Raw genomic sequence first — 23,118 nt, forward strand, 5'->3', positions numbered from 1 at the left:
CCATCCCCCAAGCAATTTCCCCCCAAACCAAACACATATGGAACAAACACGTTAATAGCACGATAGCATTAATTACCACGTAATTACGCCATATGGAATGGACTTTATTTGTCATTGCTACAGTACAGGTACCAAACAACGAAATTTAGGAGGGGTGGCTCCCCTGGTGTTAGGAAAGGGAATAAAAAAACACATTTTAGAAAAAGCATAAAAGCATAAAATCACAAGAAGGTAAGGAGCTGGTTTACATCAATAAAGGCTATGTACACAATCCACTGTACTATACTGCACAGATAGTCAACTAGGGTTGTCATATTGCACAAAAGTATTTTTTTTCACGTTATTTTAAAGTGTCACAGTTTGCAGGCTTGAAAATGTACATGTTTGTGCCTCAGCACTAGCTGCCATACAATCCGTCCGGACTGTCCTGGGCCCAGAACTTAGGCCTTTTCTGTGTTCAGGGCCTTGACGGCCCTGTGGTAGAAGCAGTCCTTCAGTCTGTTTGTCTTAGCGGCCGGGGTCCTGTACCTCCTGTTCGAGGGCAGCCTGACAAAGTGTACGTGCCCAGGGTGGGTCGGGTCCCTGGAGATCTTGGAGGCCCTCCTGAGACAGCGTGTGTTGTACAGCTCCTCCAGAGAGGGGAGGGGGGCGCCGGTGATCTTCTGTGCTGTTCTCACGACTCTCTGTAGCGCGTTTCTCTCCGCTGTTGTGCAGCTGTGGAACCAGTTGCAGATGCCGTAGGTGAGGATGCTCTCCACTGCGCCGTGGTAGAAGGCCACCAGTATCTCCTGCTTGTTGTGTATGTACGCATTGTACTGCACACAGATCATCACACAAATCCATAATACAAAAAGTAAAAGGTCGGTTACTCGTTGAGACAACATTTACATGAGTAACCACTATACTAGCATGTTGTGTTGCTTGGTTAAAAACTTTTTTGCAGTCTATCGTACATACCCAAAACTGTTCCATCAGTATTCTGGCGCGTCGAAGACGTCTTGCTCTTCCATGATTTCTCAGGTGTGTTGATAATAAACGAAATAAGATGCTTATAGCACACGCAACAGAAATAAACACAGCTGAAGAAGGCATTGCGAGATGTGAGAATTCTCCGGCACCCGTACCGCGTCTATTTAAACCACTGCTGATGACGTATCCGCCGTGAAGGGCTGTCCCAATTCATAGGGGTAGATTTCAACCCCTATGGCTTGTGGCTCTGTTCGAAGGCCTTGGCTTGAAATCGAGTCACACTCGAAAACGAGCCATAGGGGTAGAAAAGGGAATCGGGATTGGGCCTTAATCTCATAAATTCATCGGATTTATGTTATATTAATAACACAGAGAAATGTGAGTGTGTGCCCACATACAGTATTTTGGTGTCTACATAGATGCATATATATCGACGCACAAGCATGTGTTTTTGTTAACTTATTTTTTAAATAAATTGTACAATAGTTGAATGTCTGCTTGCCATTATTTTTCCTAGACTTCTGTTTTCAGAGCTAGTTATTAATTAAATTATGACTAAAATCAATAATAATCGATTGCAGAAGCAATTATGTGATATTATAAAGAGTAGTTAGCTACATAGTCTTACAGTTATAACCGGCCCTTTGAGGGCAACCATAATGCTGATGTGGCCCGGAATGAAACTGAGTTTGACACCCCTGAGCTAGGCTGTCTACAGATATGGAGTGATTGTGTAACTCTAAAAACATTCAAGCACACGGTTCCCACGGGTCCTTGAAAGTTTGTGAATTAAAAAAAATAAGAACTCAAGGTCTTAAAAGGTTTTTGAAAATAGACATGGGTCATTGAAAGTGCTTGAATTCCCCTCTCTCTCAATTTTTTTTTTTAACATAATTATAGTAGATAACTCGCATTGCTTAACTTAACACAGTAACTTTAGACATTTCACAATAATGTTTTGCTGTGCTGTGGTAGAGAAGGCAAGAGACCATCTAGTGTTCACACATTCAAGCCTCTCTTTTTAATTGTTGTCTGTGAGCGGATAGTTCCTATTATATACATTCTCATCTAGATAAGATCTGTCTCAAACTATGCCGTGCTGGGTCCTTGAATTTGGGGGAATTGAGTCTTGAAAGTCCTTGAAAAGTGCTTGAATTTGATGTTTCAGAAGGTGTGGGAACCCTGCAAGCAAACTTGAGACTTCAGAGACCCATCTTAACAAGAGACAGAATGAAAACCTGGTGGTTAGTAGCAGTTAGCGGGATAGTTAAAGAATTACATATGACCAACAATTAACAAATAGACTTTTATTTCATTGTCACCAAATTAGAGGATCTAATCTTCTTAACATGAATCAGTACAATAGTTTCATCTTCATTACACTCAGTTGTATATGGGTCAATAAGGACAACCCCAACAATTTTGAATAAAATCAACCCTTGAATTCAAAATAACAAGGAACAAAAAATCTAAATGTAAGCCCACCTCCCGATGAATTTATTAATGTATATAATATCAATATAGGAGTGTTAAAATACTTTAAATAAATAAAAAGTTTCAAAAGACGTAACATGGTTCTCTCACACATCTCACAGGGATGGGGGGGGGGTCCTGTTAAGGAGTGCATTGACAGTAATAAGTGGTTACAGGGGAGAAGAGGAAAGCTGCTCAAGTTTTGTGTTTCTCCCCCTTTTAGGAGAATAGGCTGACCACCTATGTACCTTCCCTGGTGGAAATAGAAGGAGCATTGTGGGAAACGTAGTGCATTATCAGAACAAGGCTTTCATGATCTGTTTGTAGTGGTTAAATACGAAGAACAGGATAATGAGTGGAAGACTAGAAATTAGTGTTTTTAGATGTTGGTTATTGTCTCTGATGAGAGACATAAAGTGAATATTCCCACATGAACCATAACTGGATGTGCCAATGGCACATGACCATATAAGGTCATTTAGCTTCAGCCTGTACGCACCAGGGGCCTCATTTATAGAACTGCGGAGGATTGACATGAAAAAGTTGCGTACGTACGAAAGACCGAAAGTTTCTGCACAAAGATATTCAGATTTATAACACAGTGCATATGCACGTCCCATGCCGGTTTCCCTTTATAAATCAGAATCAACTCTAAATTTTGCGTGCATGAATGAGCGTCTTGTCCCACCCTTTTAACACCCATAGTTGCTTATAAAATGGTCAGGGAAACGCCCAATTAATATTCATCCATCCTGACTGCATGACGACAACGACGGCAAATCCCGACAGAAAGTCTAAAAAAGTAATTTCACCCAGTGAAATTCTGCGTAACAGTTCTGCGCAACGAACACGTGATAACAATACGACATTGCACTCGTACCTGTCCAACTGAGGCATCGAAAACGGCATCAGTTTGTCCTAATGTTCACCATGTTATTTATGAGAATACATTTTCAAGTATTGTTTAATAATTACAGATCCAATTAAATATGATTCCCGATTAAACTGTACAACATATTTGAGAGGTTGTTTTGCAAAAATAGATATCTCTGTTTGTATTTATTATCCAAAATCATGTCATATCATATATAATATAATAGTGAGAGGTTTATTTGCCAGGTTATGTGCGTACGCATGAGTCAGAGTGTGCATGGAGGACCACACATTCTCCCGGCAAGTTTGTTTTTCATAAAACCCCCCGAAAGTTTTCTTGTGGCGCGCAACGTTTATAAATGAGGCCCCAGGGGAGGCTGGTGGCGGTAGAAACCGGAGGCCGGGCTCATTGTAAAGCACGGAATGGAATGAGGAATGGTCACGCATTACCACCAGCCTGTCCTCCCATTTCTACCTCCGCCAGCCTCGCCCTGATACACACACCTTCACTCCTTTTACAGAGGCCTAGCAGGCCTGGGCGTACATGGTTACCTTGTGGCATATAGGACTTTTCGCATCCCCCTCTCTCTGTTTAGGCCCATGCTAGGTGCCCAGTCCAGTTTGTTTTCTTCCAGTGCTATTAGGGCCATCGCTCCGACTGAGACCAGACCAACAGAACAGCGGAGACACAGCTCCACCAAACAGCTAAGACACAGACAACAAAAACGACACCCCGACAAACTCCAAAACACCCATAAACAATCTCTGACAGTGCTCCAGACAGCGCTAAACCCTCTCAGGAGCTCCTCTCCTTCCTGTCAGCGGTGCTTTTGTATTTGTGCTCTCTCTCTCTCTCCCTCTCCCCCTCTCGTTAACTCATCCCATCCTCATCCGGTCGTCTCACAGTTTGGCCTCCTTCCCCCTCCTGCCCCCGCCCCTCCCGTCCCACTTGGGGATCCGGACCAGCAGCAGCCCCACGGCCGCCAGCGCCAGCCCCACCCCCAGGCTGGCCGGCCCGCACGGGCTGAACTCCTGGGCCAGGCCCGAGAGCAGCGGGGCCGCCACGCGCCCCACCGCCGTCACCGACTGCCCCGCCCCGATCAGGGTCCCGCTGGCCAGCCCCCCCCCTGCCGCCCCGCCCCCGCCCCGCTGCAGCTCCAAATCCGTGATGCAGGTGCGTCCGATGGTGGTGGAGATGGCGAAGAAGGTGGAGCTGAGCACCACCTGCCAGACGTTGGGAGCCGCCGCGTAGAGGAAGATGAGGAAGCAGGTGAGCACGGTGGAGTGCAGGAGCAGCGGGGGCATGTTGTTGCCGTACAGCTTGGTCACGGGGCCCACCAGGCAACCTGCCAGGGCTCCCAGGGTGCTGCTGTAGCTGATCAGGTAGCCCGTGGCCTTGGGCCTGACGGAGAAGCGCTCCTCCATGGCCAGGGAGAAGTTGCTGTAGTACAGCATGATGGCCACCGCCATGAGCAGACGCACCAGGAACAGGTCCCACATGTCTGAGGAGGCCACGGCGCGGATCTTGCGGCCCACCGAGGACAGTTGTCTCCAGGCGGGCTGGAGGAGGGACGACGACACCTCCCCCCAACCTCTGCCGCCGCCGCGACCCCCTCCCCCCCTCTGGTCCTTCGCCGGTGGTGGTGGGGGGGACCCCCCCTCCGCCGGCCCCGCTGACGCCTGCTTGACGTGACTGTTTCCGTGGGAACAGTTGTGCTGTGCCGCCGCCGAGGCCTTGGCGTGGTGGTGGTTGTCGTGGTTGTCGTGGCAGCCTCGGCTAGCGGCGGCGCTGCTGTTGGTGTTAGCGTTAGCGTCGGTGAGATAGGTCAGCGTCTCGCTCCAGGGCAGCATCCACACCAGGCCTGGAACACAACACACACTGATGATGAGGAGGAAGTATTCATTCAATATTCCCTCTCTCTCTCTCCCCCCTCTCTCTCTCTCTCTCTCCCTCTCTCTCTCTCTCTCTCTCTCCCCCCTCTCTCCCTCCCCCTCCCCCCGCCCCTCTCTCTCCTCCCCTTTCCCCCCCTCCCTCTCTTTCTCCTCCCCTCTCCCCCCCTCCCTCTCTCTCTCTCTCTTTCTCTCTCACCTGAGTTGATCAGGAATATGGCAGCGCAGGTGAAGGAGGAGGTGTAGAAGCCCCCCTCATGTTCAGTGAGGTAGCCCCCCACCACAGGTCCCAGTATGAAGCCCACGCTGGAGGCTGCATTAAAGTGCCCCATCACCAGGGGGCGCTCTGACTCAGAGACCAGGTCAGACAGCAGGGCTCTGCAGATGGACAGGGAGTGCTTGAACAAGCCTGTGGGAGACACCATAAAGCACACAGACACACGCTGTACTATGAGGAGTGACAGGGTTACTATAATAATAATAATAATAATAATAATAATAATAACAACTCTTTATTTGTATAGCGCTTTTCCTGCAAACGTTGCAGCTCAAAGTGCTCCAATCATTATATAATCATGATTTAATATTTTTTTCATTTAAAGGCAATATTAAAAAGATGGGTTTTTAGTCTTGACTTGAACATATTTGCTGAGGTTGCATCCCTAATGTGAACTGGCAGTGCATTCCACAATTTGGGTGCATAAAATGAGAATGCAGCCTCACCAAATCTCTTCTTTTGTACATGTGGTACACAGAGAAAACCAGCGTCAGAAGACCTGCGAGCTCTATGTTCACTATGGGCCCCTGGCGATGACTGGCGGTTAGATGGTTCACTTACTCAGACAAAAGTAACCCCGAATTGCTCCAGGGGGCGCCAAATATGGCTGACCCTGTGCCTAGAGCATAAATACTGGACTGACAAGTTGATTGCATGACAATAAATCAGTAAAGAAAAAAAAAGAAGCCTTTGTTGTAAGTCACTTTGGAGATAACATGTCAAATGCAAATGTGGCAGGTCCCATTTTCAGGTCTGTATAGCACCATTTGTTTTAATCACCACACAGATGATTCAGACTTTTAGAACTAGGTTTTAGGTTTGCATTTCTAACCAGCTTGTAGGTCAAAGAGAAAGAGCCACCATGCCATGCACTTTGGCAGTAAAACTCTTGATAAGCGCTGCACATTGCTCCTACCCTCCCATCCCAGCCCCATAACAGAGACCATGCAATTCCCCATGCCGATATTATTGTCACAAAAACATGATTGTTTTGTTTTTATGGTGCTGTAGATGTATAGTGTGCCCTCTTTGAGAATGCCCTTTAAAACTAAATCAACTTTAAACGTAGCCTGTTAAGGATCTGTTGGCCCGCCGGCGGGCCCTAGCACTATTGCGCTCATGCAAATGATCTTGCCCTGTACACGCTTCCTATGTTTACGTAGGTAGTCATGCGTTACATCACCTCGAAGCTATGATTCTTGCGCTTCGAGCCAAATAATCCATCTCAAGATACAATCACAACAGCAGACACAATCGACGTCGCTGTCGGACCACCAACAAACAAACTACGTTGACAAATTTGATCTCATAGAGAAGCCTCATAGTTGCCGTTGTTTACGTTGCCAAAGGTCTGAGACGATCCAATCCAGTGAAATATTTAGGCCAAGCTACTTTTTTTCCATCAAAAACCTCCCGCGGATTGCTGGACTGGATTTCAAATTCCGCGTCAAACATGCATCATCTGCCACGGAACTACTTACTTTGGGTATACCTTGGATAGGCATTCTAGTCTAACTATACAGGATCTTTAACAGGTTAAACGGGAAACTCTCCCCCTCTCCCTCCCTCCCCCCCCTCCCCCCCGTCCCGTCCCGTGTGACTCACCCACAGGTATCCGGGCGAGGACAAACAGGGTGATGCTGCTGGACATCCCCAGCAGGCCGTAACCCAGGGCGCTCAGCAGCAGACAGGTCAGCAGAGAGTACCGCCTCCCCACCACATCACTCCAGCTGCCCTGCCAATCACAAACACTTACATCACACACAGGAAGTGACATATAGGGGGGGGCGGTACAGTGTCACTTGTCTCTACCTCACAACATCACATCGCCGGAGAGAGAGAGAGAGAGAGAGAAAGAGAGGGGGGGGGGGGGGTGCCATTCACACATTAGCGTCTTCCTTTCCATCATCCTCCCAGTGTATACAGCTCCAGGTACACCTCTTCCATACTGATTTTACCTGTCCCGCTCTTTTCAGATCAGTGAAGGTGAAGGAGGGGGGGACACAAGGGGACAACAGGTCACTGTACAGTACTGAGACGATTCTCGGACTCTGACGATAACAGGAACCATGTCAAATGAGAGCCTGTTCCCTCTGAGGTCCTACCACATGGATGAACATAGAACATAGACCCGCCCACCGGCTCAGCTGATTGGCTGTCGGGACGGTCGTAAGATGTGGGTTGATGACGTCATAGAGGAGTGGGTGTCAGTTGGGCCTGTGTGGTTTAAACTCTTCTGAACTCCCGGGCAGTGTTTCACCTAGTGTCTTTGTTGGCTTTGAGTGCAACCGTCGTTCTATTGTGAGTAGTGTTTTGTGTACAGTATGTCAGCCTCAACTATATTATAGTATATTATAAAAACACATTTGCACACTCACACACATGCACGTACGTGCGTACGTAGGCTGGGCACTCTCACACGTGCACCCCCCCCTCCCCCCACCCCCCCACCCCCCACACACACAGGATGATAATATAATGAAATCAGGGCCAATTGAATTTGCTGTGTTCTGGCTGTTGTCTGTGGGGATCACCACAGAGACCTGGCTGTTCCCTCTCTCCCTGCCTGGGAGCCCGCCACCACAAACAACTCCTTCTCTCTTTAATTTGTTGCATGACCCCTGAGATTTAAACCAATTTCAGGAGACCATGGGAGGATGGGAAGGGCCTTAGAGAGCTCTGAGAATGTCTTTCTTCAGATGGCGTGGTCTCAACGTACAGTAACTTGGTAGGAATTTGTTGATATTAATTACGTGTTAATGGTTAGGACGTGGCAGAACATCACTCCGGTTCTGATGCGTCATCAGACCTTCAGATGCTGACAGCGTTGAGGAGACCAATTAACACGCAGTCAGGAGAGCTCTATGGAATGGATGAAATGTGTGTGTGTGTGTGTGTTTGTGTGTGTGTGTAGGGTAGAGCATCTATGGAATGTGTGTGTGTGTGTGTGTGTGTGTGTGTTTCCTCAACGACTCAACCTTACAAATACCAGAAATGATTCCCTCTACCATTCAGGGTTTATCGTGACAACTGGCCATTTTGTCTTTAACATGTTCTCCTGTCACTCAGACGTGTCATCATACAAACAAGAGAGAGACTGATTGGAATCAATTAAAGTGGAATCAAAGTCAATACTTACAACTATCGTGCTGGAGAAGAGCTGTAAGATGCCATACGTGGAGCCTGAAACATGCATCAGAACCATGGGTTCATATTAGTTCACAGGATAGTAGGGGTGTAACGGTACACAAAAACTTTCGGTTCGGTTCGGGTTTCGGTTCGGTTTTTGGTACAGCAGGATAGATAGATAGATAGATAGATAGATAGATAGATAGAACTCAACCCATAGGTTGTGAGAGTGATCGCAGGTGCCTTGGATAAGTCGCTGACAACTGTAGTTTGTGTTTGTTTATAAAGGGCTGGTATGATTTGCTGGCTGAAATGCGGACGAGAGGGAACTACGCAACGAGGCTCGATCACTTTCAACATGTGTCTAAAACCTGTGTTCTCCACAACAGAGTATGGTCCGCTGCTATAAAAACACCTATGGCGTTTGTTATGGCTTTGGCCCGGTCTGAATTGTTAGCGAGAGGCTGCTTAAATGCCATAGCTGGGTTTGCACTTCACTCTGCTCTAGTTTATCTGCGTTCACCATAGCGACTGCTAAATTATTAACAATCTTTCTGTGGCGTGTGTGCGCATGCGTACTGGCTGACATTATTTCAACACACAAAAAAGTGCAATGGATAAAACAAGGCTGCATTCGTTGGGTACACACGCGGACTGAACTGAAGGACCCGTACTGAAACATTTCGGTACGAATATGTGTACCGTTACACCCCTACAAGAGAGCTAATCAGTGGTGATCCGTCAGCCAATACCCAACCCAATCAGAGCCCACAGACATATGACATTGGTCAAGGATCTCCTGAGCTGCTGATTTGACAACCACAATGTTACAGTCTGGTAGATTCCTAACGTCACACAGATGGCCAATCCTAACCCTGTTTTCGAGGTACAGGACGTTCTAGATTAGTTGTATTAAAGAAGGGAGAGTCCCTGCACAGCCTAATTTCAATGTATTAGTCAAGATGAAAGATGAACTGTATCAAACCGGAGGTTTTCTGTGCTTTTCTTAGTTGGTAAATATGGTCATTTCTGTCTCTATCTTGCCATCTCATAGGCTAGGTTAAACTCCACTCTTCCAACACCAGAAGCGTCTGCTAAATGACCGTGTTGTTGTAGCGACCCACCTACTAGGCCCGCCACAGAGGGACTGGCCCCCAGCGCCTTCACATGATGGCTCAGCAGAGGGATGATCATGCTCACCCCAAACAGATCCTGCAAGGGAGAGAGAGAGAGAGGAGAGAGAGAGAGGAGAGAGAGAGACAGAGAAAGAGAGAGAGAGAGAACCAACAGGTTATTACTGCAGCAAGTGTACACTCCCTGGACTGATAAATAACCCATCAATGGTCACCTTTTAATCAGCAACTGACTGACCCAGGGTGATAACCTAGCCTACAGGAGAGTGTAACAGGACAGTCTAGGGCCAGAGGAGACAGTGTGTGGCGTAGGGGAGAAGTGGGGAGACGGGTTTAGTGCAGGGAGAGATAAACACTCAGGTCAGCCTGTTTATCAGCTGTTTCAAATGGCCTCCAGAATGACTCTTGCCAGAGACTTGATTGAAGTCACACAGCTTCTGCAGTATGACCGCCCTACCCATTAAACTAACAGTTTAATTAAAGCAGGGCACAAACATGAGGTGTGTGTATAGTGTGTGTGTGTGTGTGTGTGTGTGTGTGTGTGTGTGTGTGTGTGTGTGTATGTGTGTGTCTGTTGTGTGTGTAGTGTGTGTGTGTGTGTGTGTGTGTGTGTGTGTGGTGTGCGTGTGGTGTGTGTGTGGTGTGTGTGGTGTGTGTGGTGTGTGTGGTGTGTGTGTGTGTGTGTGTGTGTGTGTGTGTGTGTGTGTGTGTGTGTGTGTGTGTGTGGTGTGTGTGTGTGTGGTGTGTGTGGCTGCTGCTCAGAATCAGAGCTTTCACAAGGGAGTTGGCTTTGAGAGTGTTGCTGAGAAGGCCAGAGGCTGTGACTGCACTTTATACTTTTGTCCTCTTTTCTTGTGTTGCCCTGGCATGGACAGGGCAATGACTTTTTCCTAACCTCACTGCCTAACTGGGAAAAACTCACTACACAAGGATAAACTCTCAGGTTATGAGACCATTAGCATAATAATAACAGCATCATTAGCATAATATAACCACAGGAGCTTCGATTCAACGTTACCAAAACGATCTCTGACATTCAATAAACGATCTCTGACATTCAATAAACGATCTCACGAAATATTCAGTTGCTGTTATATTGTTGTTACAATACCCTGACTGCTGACAGCCCTCTCTCTGGAGGAGCAAATCACAGATTGTCTATTATTGCACACTCGAATTTTTCAATCCGTGTATTAGAAACAGGCCTAGTACGATCAGCAATCAACGACTTAAAACCAGACAGAGTTCATCTAAAAATCACTCGCACCCCGACATCACCCCTATTCCATGTATCATCTTGCAGCGAGCCAATCTAGGGGGGCGGAACGGAGCCCCCTGTACAGTACAGTTGTGTGAACAGAAGCTAGATCAATAAACCAAATCACAACAAGCATTGTGCATTCGCAAAAACGTTGAAAACGTGTCAGCAGCTTGTGATCGTTCTTCTACAGAAAGTTATTTAAAATAAAATAAAAACACTAGAACATTAGGCTATTATAACGTGTTCATATCAAATCAAGCTACATGGTCAAGGATCGCTAATGTTATAATACTTACCATGAATCCCACAACATAGATACATTGTATAATCCGCGTTCGTCCCCTTGGTTTCTGAAATATGCTACATTTCGCGTTATTCATTCTCCCGCAATGACAGCTCGCCGGAAGCACCGTCTGTCTGTCTGTCCGGATCGGTGCCGATCAGCCACAACCAGAAACACACCCGCGGTCCAAGGGATGGGCGCACCCACATCAGGGGGGTTTGCACTCGATTCAACTTCAACCCTCTTCAAGTGATCGCTAAAGGTTATACCAATCCTGTTATATACGGTCAAAGAGAGACTTTTTTGTTGAAAATGACCCACTAAAGGCATCTGATAAATGTTTAAGTAGCAAAATTGAGGGGAAGTCCCGTTGAGTGAACCACGCGCTTTACCAGGTGGTATCGTCCTGACATCAGCGTGTTGCGCTCCTCGATTCGAATACAGCACTTAGAAGAAGTCTCAACCAGGCCAACCATTACAATTCTGATCAATTCTGAATTGTGAAAGCTAGCAAAGGTTATTGTTTTTGTCACACCGACGTTTTTCTATTGTCATAAAATAATTATCTGGATAATGTTAGGCCATTTTCGGAAGCATTTTCGACTCCGTTGTAAAGCAATATGCCTACAAGGGTTCATAGACTATACATAACAGCACATCCTACTTCATACTGGAACGTACCCTAATGTCCCGCAGCAGGGAAAGCTCTGTGATACTATCATCTTCTCTCTGCATTGGTAGACTATTGTTTTGTAGTTGCTCCACCTGCTGGACCTGACTGGAACTTCAGGTTTGAGTACATTCAGGTTTGAGTGTTTGATTGATAAACGAACTTGGAGTCTCTGACGGATGCGTAAGAACTAAAACTAAAACAAATAAAAGTAATAATACCCCGTGGATAAATACAGCATTATACAGTTCATTTACACATGACTTTCTTGTGTACACACAACACTACGGTAATATCTGACGCCTCATGACAGAAACATAGCGGTATTCTCTCCCCCCCCCCCCGCCCCACACACCTTTCACTCTTTTGGACCCAAGAGCTTTGCAGGGATCACCTTAGATAGATAGATGATAGATACTGTAGCTTACTTCACAGACAACCAAACAACAACAACAACAAAATAAAATGACATTAGAATAATAGAATAAAACAGACATCTGAAACGTTATATACAGTAACAACAGTCCAATATGATTTAACATCCACCAGCTCTGATCACCCCTAGTTGTACAGTCCTATAGCGCTCCTTAGTGCAGCGTGGTTGTAGTAGTCTGTTGCTAAAGGAGCTTCTCTGCTCTACGTGTCATGAATGTGGTCTGACGCCGCCTCATAAAAGCCTGGCATTATCTGTCATATGCAACCCCCCCATCCCAGATGTCAGAGGGAATGCAAAACATGATACCCCCCCCCAACACACACACACACACACACACACACACACACACGCAGACACACACAGACACACACACACACACACACACACACACACTCACACACACACACACACACACACACACACACACACACACACACACACACACACACACACACTCCCCGTGGGACGGATCGGTCAGCTTCTGTTTATGGACTGCTCTGTTCTGGAATTTTGTTTTCCCATCACTCCAAGTGGGATTAGCTGAGGTGTGGAAAGGATTGGGTTGTCCTGGATACATTGTTGATATAGCAGCTGAGACACTGGTAGATTACACACACACACACACACACACACACACACACACACACACATACATACACATACACACACACACGCGCACGCATGTACACACACACGCACACACACACTGAGAAATATTGTGTAGTGCATACAAAGTATGTGCTGTACCTGCACTCTGACACAAACAGACAAAATCCCCAACATTCCACTCCAGTGCTGGACTACAGGGAACTCCAGTAGCCAATACTTCTGGCACTGACTCCAGCCAATCCAGAGAATACTCTTTGACGTCATGGGGAGAAAAGATCGTTTAGGAAAAACAGCATCAGTTATGTCTGATTTCAAAGTGGAGGTCATAGAAGGGAACACATAGGCAGAGCAGAGCCACACCTTGGCCCAGATTAGGCTTCCTGTGGTCCCAGTCACACCAGAGTGCTAATTAGCCCGTGTTTCTCTATGGGATCCGTGCTAAATATCCCCCTCAGACGCTAATGAGCCAACAGTTCACCTCAGCTCCACTGAGAAATAGATCACAGAATGGTCACTATAATATTTCACTTCATATATTTATTATATATATACTGTATATATAGTCGCACCCATGTTTTTCTCTAAACAGTGTCTTACGACATATTTTGCTAAATGTTTAGAGGAATGTTTTCATTACCCCTATATAAGATAAGAGTGCACATGTTTATATGTTTATTTTGGACAGAGAAGTGTCCGTAGCCAATGAACCGAAGGTTTGCTGTTTGAGTAACCAAATGGGCTCTGGAAGGCCTTGACCGTGGTATGAGACATACTGTATCTCAGGTCAGTGAACAGTGAGGTTGGCTTCAGTTCATCTGCGTCTGTGTTGTTATGGAGTCCGATGACAACTGAGTGTCCCATGGAAGTGATGCCTAATGACACACCCTATTTCCTGCCCCCCCACCCACTTCTCTCGATCTCGCCAAAGGAGGTGGCAGATGTGTTTGTGTGTGTGTGTATGTGTGTGTGTGTGTGTGTGTGTATGTATATGTGTGTGTGTGTGTGTGTGTGTGTGTGTGTGTGTGTGTATGGGGCTTGCAGGACCGCCTTGCTGTCCTCTCAGTCTTACCCCCTCCCTCCCTGGTTTTCCCTTGCATGATGCTTGGCATGATGGATGTCCAGTTGCCACTGGATATTTCTGTGCTAGTCCCCTTAACTCTACCCCAACCCCCCCACCCCCCACCAGCCCACTCCTCTGATAGTGAGGGGAGAGAGGGGCAGCAGGCACCTTCAATCAGCCCCCCCAAAATAGCACAGGGGGGAGGGCTGCACATTGCTGTGAGGTCCCAGAGTACCGTGTCCTGCTCAGTCCTGTCCTCAACTACACACAGACGGACAGACAGGAGAGAAGCCAGGAGCTACGATCCAGGATGCAGGATTAGAACCATCGGACTGTTGGATAAAAACAGAACAAAGTGTTACCGCTGCTTGGATTACACACCGCGAGAGAGTACACACTCAGACCCTGACGTATGTGAGATTCTCCCAAAACACGGACACAGACAAACACGGCACACACACACACACACACACACACACACACACACACACACACACACACACACACACACACACAGACACACACACACAGACACACACACACACACACACACACAGTCACACACACACACACACACACACACACACACGCAGCAGGCAGAGCGTCTCCATACGGTGAGTGAGTGGTCAGTCGGTCCTGCGCCATGAAGCTGAGCGTGGCTCTGTTTTTCGCGGGGCTCTTCGGAGCGCTGGCGGCCACCTTCGTGCTGCTCTCCTTCGGGACGGATTACTGGCTCCTGGCCTCGGAGACATGTGACCCTGCGACTAACGGATCGGTCGCACCCGGAGGCGTCCCCTTGGAAGTAAGCGATGTGTCACTCTGCGAGGATGATGGAATGATGGAATGATCTTATCTGATGTGTTTTATCACAGTCTGCTATTTGCCTGTTGTTGACTTCCTGTCGCAATGACAAGGTTGAATTATTGTAACACATGAATTCCTTTTAGTCAATATTAAAGCACTATTACTTACATGAATACTCTATAGTGTATAGAGTACATGTATAATGACTGATTGTGCTGAGTAACGACCATATTTTTTATTACCATATCACATCTTTGTAAATAGGCCTGTTAAGGTGTCACCTGTATCTCTGTACAGTTACAGTAAATGGTTTGTCATTTGGTCGTCATGACCACTGCAGGAGACATCACTGTCTCTTAGTGCTAAAAAAAGAGTTGGGAAGAGTGCCATATGGAGTACTGAAATCTAATCTTGTTTATAATCGTAAGAGCAGTTGATCTTGTAGTGAGGTGAGACCATAGTCAAGGAGAGATCAAGGAGAATGTTTGCTATTTAGATTTAAGGGGTAACAGTGTGTGGCAGTTGTTATTATGCAGTTTGTATTTAAAAAAAAAAACATTTCTTATTCATCGTCCACTTGGGCTCATTTCTCTTAAGTTCTATTTTGGTGCTTCCATAATTGGTGCTTGGTTCGATGACTCTTTGAGTAAGAACTGAACTGTGTATACGGTACATGGATGCCTTAGGGGTGTGTACTGGTGAAACCAGACCCTGGTCAATGCAGTTGGTGTGAAACTTTAATTGAGACATGCCAGATGACCCAGTGATAAAAATACAAATATCAGTATGAAATATCAGTCCATGTGGTATGAGGTTAAATATCACCCACCATAGCAGATGCAACTTTCTACGGGGGGTAATGAAACAGGAATCTCTCCATGAGATCTCGATAAAACCAACGGTACTGTATGTACCAAAGCTGTGCCACGCTTTAATATCAACCTAAGCCTGCCTTCAGGCTGGTGGAGGTAGAAATCGAGGACGGGCTCATTGTAATGCATGGAACGGAATGAGGAATTGTATCAAACATATGTGCACATCCATTCCATGCTCCAATTTCTCTCTCCACCAGCCTCCCAGGAACTAAGCCTTACATTTGATGTATACAGTTTGAAAGTAACTAAAGAGAGACTGAGAGCAGGGAGACAGCCTGAATAAGCTTGAAAAATAAATAAGTAAATCGAAAACAAAAGGAGAAATGATGGAAGGTGGAAAGGTGCAGAGAGAAGTTTGGTGGGGGGAGAAGATCATTGATTGGATTCGGGAAAGGGGGAATTAGAGCAGCTGTCCTCTACTCCTCACCAACCTCACAGGAAGTCAAAGGTGCTCACTCAGCTTGACCCCTGACCTTACAGTCCCCAGCTGTGATACAATACCATGACAATATCCACATGAGTCGGCTAGTGTGACAAGCGTGAGCTGACAGGCTTTTCCAGGGACCGGTAAACACCCTTGGTTACCACCAGGTCAAAGGTTAACTATAGAAATAGGTTGTAACTGACATTCTTTCCCCTCTTCAGCGAGGAGACATAGTGATGATGGAGGCTGGTATGATGGACACCACCACCTTCTCCCACGAGGGCTTCTTCTGGAGGTGTTCGTTTGGAGGGAGAGTGGAGGATGACAGCCTGTGGAAGTTCTGGTTCAGTAAGTCACATTTGTCTGTACTAATATCCAGTACTCAAGTTGTAAAAGAAAATCAGGGGGGATGGTGGATTTTTATCATATGGGGGACAGTATTTTACTTAATATGCGCGAAACTAAATGTTGAAATAGCAGTAATACCACGTTCATTGATAAAATGACATAACGGATGGTAAGGGGGGATAATAGTTTTAGTAGGGGGATGATTTTGACTGTTTTTATTTCAGGGGGGATGCCATCCCCCTCATCCCCCCTCAACTCGAGTGCTGTCTGTACTAATATCCACACTAGAGCACTTGTAAGTATACATGACTAACGAATACTTACTCATAAGGAAGAGTACAATTTGGATGTTAGGACACAGTTTGTAAAAAAATAAATAAGGAAAAGATGCGCTCGATTCTAAATAAAGTTCTGTTTTTATTTAAGTGTCTTTGGGTGCTATATAGCCCAGGGTTTATACAATTAGTAAATAATACAGCCAGCACTCTGAAATAGAAACATAAATGATGCATAATCAGAACATCACTGTCGGTGGACAGGGAGTCACATGTTACTTGTTAAGTTGATTGCGTACTGTCGTATAACTGGATGGGGGACGTTCTTTAATGATTTGATACAGCATGAAACTCTTATGGAAACATCGAATCATGTGATGCTGTTCAGAAACCCTGTCATATGATGCTGTGTTTTCCGAAGGGGGAAACTCGCAAGACAGATCATTGTCACAAACACCCGTAAGTTAATGATGGGGATGACCTAGCGAGGGTCTGCTGAATTCCACAGGCTAGGGAAGAGAAGGACAGAGGAGAGGAGGGATAGAAAGGAATAGACAGAAAGAGAGAGAGAGTATGGAAGCAAAAAGAAGGAGAGGGAAAGGGGTAAGGCAAGTGATGGAGAGATTCTGTGCTTAAAAATGTATTCACCACCATACAGAACGACGAGGGGGAATGCCCCCTCAGAACTTCTGATCACGTGTGACGATCACACACCGCAGCCTCAATGACATGTCGTGGAATGTTTGCCTCAAATTAGACGAGAACAGAGTGGACCGTTTGATAAAGCTGTAGGGTTTCGACCAGCTTCTCAACAGGAAATGATATTTCAGGCCGCAACCTTTTTGTTGTTGTTGCCCTGTTTGTGAATTCTGTCATGAAATATGACGTCATGTACAGTATAGTATATAATGTATCTGTTTGCTCTCTCCCTAGCCAATCAGCCGCACTCCAAAGTATGCATGCACGCATACCTCTTCCCATTTCCTGTGTCTCATCAGACTCACAACTCCACCAGCTATGACAACGCCATCAGTAAGTTTTTATTTGTATGTACCACTGTGTGTGTGTGTGTGTGTGCGTGTTCGCGTGCGTGTGTGCGTCCATGTGTGTGTGTGTGTGTGTGTGTCTGTATAAGGTGTGTGTGTGTATACCAGTGTGTGTGTGTGTGTGTGCGTGTTCGCGTGCGTGTTCGCGTGCGTGTGTGCGTCCATGTGTGTGTGTGTGTGTGCATGTGTGTGCATGTGTGTGCGTGCACATGTGTGTGTGTATAAGGTAGGCCTACTGTATGAAACGTGTGGTTCCGTGGCTCATGGTTCCTGCTGTCTAGTCTACAGAGGCTTCTGGAGTGTGTTCATGCTGATCGGCGTGGCTGCCGTGGTGCTGGCCGGGTTCATCATCATCTGCGCTGCTCCGTTCGCCAGTCACCGTCTGTACAAGGCTGGGGGCGGACTCTTCCTGGCATCTGGTGAGTTTCCGGTATATTCCATGGAATAAGTCATGTTGATTGAACGGGTTATAGGTGAAGAGCCCACAAACCAATCATGAATACCAACAACACCAAGTCTGTTCGACTGGTATCCAATAGGACGGCAATTGACCCCCCCCCCCCCCCCCCCCCCCCCGCCCCCTTCTCTTTCTCTATATCTCCCTCTCTCATCTCCCTCGTGTGTCTTCCTCCCCTCCCTCCCTCCCTCTGTCTCCAGGTCTGTTTCTGTTGTGTGCGGTGGTGATGTGCGTGCTGTGGGTGGAGGTGTTGGATGTAGTGGATCTCTACGTGGACTACCACCGCTCCTTGTGTCCCGGGTTCGAGCTCTCGCTCAGCTACGGCCTATCCTTCATGTTTGCCCCCGTCGGAATCTTCTTCTGCCTCCTAGCCGGCCTACTCTTCCTCCTGATTGGCCGATCCGTGCAGACGCAGTACCACTGAGTGTTTGCTGTGACAGTTCCTACGGCAACGGCATAAAGAGGAGGGGCCTGAGGCTTGTGGTACGCCACTAGTTCTACTTCCAGGAGGTAACGGAAGGAACCGCTTTGAATTTTGTGCCAACTGGTTTGACTGGCTGGAGTAGTCTGTTCCATCTTTCTATCTTGGAGTTCCAACCACAATGGGATTCACAAATGACACCCTTATCTCCATATAATACACTACTTTTGACCAAAGCTACTGCACAGAGGGAAGTGCTCAATAGCGGTGCGCTACATGGAGAACAGGGTTCCATTTGAGACAACGCCTCCATTCCCAATCACTACATACTATTCACCTGACATCTGCCGGACGAGTGATTGGTTGAATCTCGGGTGATTGACGGTATTGCTGATGGTGTGGTCACATGTTGCCATAAGCATCAAGCAGGAAGTGAAAAGTGTATAAGATCAGGAAGAGCACAGCTTATTATCTTTGTTACATTCTTTCTCATCATATTTCAAGGTTGTTCAAATCATTTGTTTAGAAGGCTGCTTTACTATTGTCATTTGCATGAAGTAGGCTAATTGATTTTAGGTGTGCATACTGTAGGAACGGTGAAAAATTCACTTTATATACTTTTAATTTATGGATTTTGTTTTTTTCGATACAATGATTTGCTTGTTCTTAGTATCTTACAAGTTCCTCTTGTAACAGTAGTGAAGATGTAGCCTGGTGTTCAGACTCCAGTTGTCCTTTTGTCAGTGGGCTAATACAATAGCTATGCAAATATACCACATGGTCTGATGCTCAAATACTAGTAAAGATTGACTAACAATATAGAATGTATTGACTCAATTTTTATACGATTTTGATATACAAGTACATCCAGTCTACCTGGAACAGCTCTTATCTTCTATTTTCATCCTCATACCAGTCAGATTTCTTAATGCTTGCAAAATAAATATGTTGGAGTGAAAGAGCCATTGTAAATAATAAATACTGTATCGTACAGTATTTGCAGTTTACATTGTACACTATATGCAGTTTTAAACAGAAATAAAATACATTTTGTGAATGTAGATTTCAAACATTCTATCCCAAACCCAAGTGTTGCTGCTACTTTGTTGCTGCCAGTGTGTTGTGTTGCTATTGAAGGACAGAAGGAAAATAAGGAACATTGGGACTCGAAAGGAAAGTAAAGGGACATTTTGGATGTAACACATGAGACATAGGTTTGTGTGTGTGTGTGTGTGTGTGTGTGGGTGTGTGGTTGTGGGTGTACGTATGCGAACATGTGTCTGTGTGTGTGTGTGCATGTGTGCATGCATGTGTGTTTGTGTGTGTGCGTGTGTGTGTGTGTGTGTGTGTGTGTGTGTGTGTGTGTGTGTGTGTGTGTGTGTGTGTGTGAAAGACAGAGATCTATGTGTGAGACCTCACCTGCTGGTCTGTCTCGTCTACTATTTCAGGCTCGGAGTTAGATCCAATTACACACATAACGTCAAACATAGAGAGGGCCTCACCCAGAAAACCCTCACGTCTATTTTTAGAGCCTCCTAATTCTTCTGTATGGCAAAATTCTATTCATACGACAACCACTAGAGGGCAGTATTGTCTCATCTGTCTTACCAGCGGTTTCTCCATCTCTGTGTCTTTATGCATTTCGTCACCTCTACAGAGCTAGAGTCGGATGTCCCAGATGAAGGTGTTCACACCTTGACTGACTGCAGGATGGTAATTTCACTCATGAATGGAGGATTTGATCAGGATCTCAGTCTTCACCCGCACCCTGCCTTTGTGCATCATAATACCCTTACCATATATCAAAGTGCATCCTAAAGTTTGCCTTAGTATACAGGGCAGTGTGATTACCTGGAATAGATAGAGTGGCCTGCCATCACTGTAATTATTCAGCGTTGTCGTGTCTTTGCAGTTTGAGGTGAGCAGTGAAGATATCCTACCTTCGTCCTGCCTCACTCCTCTATGCGGTTCAGGTTCGGGCTGCTGAGGTTGACACTACGAAAGAGACAAACCTGAACTATGTTCACATGGCAGACAGAGAGAGAGAGAGAGAGAGAAAACAATAAGAAAGAAAGAAGGGATAAGGGAGAGGGGGGTGAGGGGAGTATGCACGACAGAGAGACAGAGTCAGAGAGACATAGAGACAGAGAGACAGAGTCAGAGAGACAGAGAGACAGAGAGAGACAGAGACAGAGAGACAGAGAGACAGAGAGACAGAGAGTCAGAGAGACAGAGATTGATTGATTGATTGAAAACTTTATTAGAAGATTTGCAGAAGTAGGTACATGAAAGTACATATTACATACAAGGTCAACTAACAGGATAAAAACCCAAGAAAGCCACTGGCTTATTTCAATTGGGGTCCTTGATTCTCAATTCATCGTTACATGTAAGACAGACAAAAAAGCTAGTACTTTCTACAAGATAATACAGACAAATAACTATTACTATCTACAAGAAAAGACAGAGACAGAGACAGAGAGAGACAGAGACAGAGTCAGAGAGACAGAGAGTCAGAGAGACAGAGAGACAGAGAGACAGAGAGAGACAGAGACAGAGAGACAGAGAGACAGAGAGACAGAGAGAGCGAGAGACAATCAGGTGCTAACTAGGTAAGAAATAAATAATGAAATGTTAGAAATCGGAGGACGGGCTCATTGTTATGTATGAATGAGGAATGGTAAAGCACGTGTTTCATACCATTCCTCATGCCATTCCGTGTGTTCTACCTCCACAGAACCCCACTGGTGTGTCTGCTCCGGTATGTTCTCTGCTGCTGGTTCTAGGCCTTCACCTCCAGAACCTCCCCTCCTGTCCTTGCAGACAGTAATGTCATCAGAGCGGGGGTGTCCCAGCTGAATTCAGCGCTGTTCTGCATGATTGCCCATGATAATTGTGTGTTGATAGCGAGCGCGGGAGATGGAGTATCATTTCCGTAGAGAGATTCCTAAACAAATACCTGAACTCAGTAGTAGAGGGATGGAGGTGGTGAGGAAGGGCGTGAGGGAGGGAGAGAATGAGAGGATGAGAGGGTAAGGGTTGAGGGAATTATGGTATGGATGAGAGTGCATGTGTGTGTGTGTGTGTGTGTGTGTTTGTGGGTGTGTGGGTGGTGGGTGGGTGTGTGTGTGTCCGCACGCATGTGCTTGTGCAGATGTGTGTGTGTGTGTGTGTGTTAAAGAGAGAGAAAGCATGTGTCTGGGATGATGGAACAATCCGGATGGTCACGTTTGTAAGGGAGTGAGGAGGACAGGAAGCAGGAAGGTGAAGAGTGATCTCCTGCACCCACAGTGGGACATCAAGGTAACGTCAAAGGCACCTCCATGTCCTGGGATGTAAACAACTCCAACACTGTTTGCCTGAGTGCACTCATCTCATGGCACATCTAGGCCACTTATCACCCATTATCTTCCAAATGTATCCTAATCCCATCTGACATTTAAGTCTGATTTCATTTTAATCTGATTAATTTCAGCTCTCAGAAACAGGATGTATTTGAATTGCATGAACAAGGTGGCAAGTCATATTACACGCTGCGCTCTTCTTTAGAGATAGTTTAACATAATTTCCGATTTCATTTGAAATAATGAATAGACAATGGCCTATGTTAATGGGAGAATTTACAATTCAGAACACAAGCTTGTATAATTACTGTGCATCAGCGGAGTTGAGCTACTGTATGGATGTCAGTCCAGTGGTACAACACATTACAAACTTTAACAGAACAGTGAAAACCCACACCATCTTTTGCTTAAAATGATAAAATAAAGTGTGAACATTTGTAAAGTAATTGTGACTCTGCTTGATAATCACATGAAAATGTAAAAATGACAGTATTTGCTAAATGATGGTATGTATTGCTACCATTGTTGCATTACTTCATAACATCGAGGGAGAGCTCACTCAAATTCTGAAATAATGTTTTTGTTCCCTTTGTTAACTCCTTCTCTGAGTCAGTCTATGGACAAGGAGAAAGGCCAATCCCCACTTTGATTACCTCGCCACTTTCACAAACCTCTAACATTAGTATGTTTTGTATTTTTCTAATGAAAAACCAATGTACCCTAAAATAGTTGCCATTTGAGAAGATAATCAGTGTGTCACTGTAAGTTACAGTAAAGTCTATTTGAATTCATAATGCATTTTACGCAAAGGTAAAATTACTATACAGGTAATACAAAAGAAGCCTACAAGACAAATACAAAATACAAAAAAATAAAATAAAACACAGATTGCATAGAATCAAATGTCCAGTATAGATATTTTTTTTTCTTCTTTTAAATACATTAAGTACATTACAAATACAAAACCTGTTAATGGACGAGTGTGTTGTCTTTGACAGTAGAGGGTCTGGGTCGCTGAACACTGTACCTGTACACTACTGATGAGATGCATATGAGAGTGT

General features: G+C 45.6%; 2 protein-coding genes across 2 annotated transcripts; one reads left to right on the forward strand and one right to left on the reverse strand.

Moving 5' to 3' along the window:
• Positions 1-4,215: 4,215 nt before the first annotated feature.
• Positions 4,216-11,388, reverse strand: mfsd9 (major facilitator superfamily domain containing 9; the record flags this gene model as incomplete). The annotated part of the gene is made up of 6 exons (XM_080536887.1): positions 11,302-11,388; positions 9,736-9,823; positions 8,622-8,665; positions 7,088-7,217; positions 5,405-5,614; positions 4,216-5,177 (listed from the first exon to the last, which is right to left on the reverse strand). The coding sequence occupies exons 1-6, from the start codon at positions 11,383-11,385 to the stop codon at positions 4,216-4,218; spliced, it is 1,518 nt and encodes a 505-aa protein (XP_080393013.1). The 5' UTR covers positions 11,386-11,388.
• A 3,318-nt stretch (positions 11,389-14,706) lies between these two features.
• On the forward strand, positions 14,707-18,716 carry tmem182a (transmembrane protein 182a; the record flags this gene model as incomplete). The annotated part of the gene is made up of 5 exons (XM_080536489.1): positions 14,707-14,865; positions 16,388-16,514; positions 17,723-17,821; positions 18,117-18,254; positions 18,493-18,716. The coding sequence occupies 5 exons, from the start codon at positions 14,707-14,709 to the stop codon at positions 18,714-18,716; spliced, it is 747 nt and encodes a 248-aa protein (XP_080392615.1).
• Between the last annotated feature and the right edge of the window lie 4,402 nt (positions 18,717-23,118).

This window comes from Nansenia antarctica (genome assembly GCF_963989245.1).
Source record: "Nansenia antarctica genome assembly, chromosome: 7".
Classification (NCBI taxonomy): Eukaryota; Metazoa; Chordata; class Actinopteri; order Argentiniformes; family Microstomatidae; genus Nansenia; species Nansenia antarctica.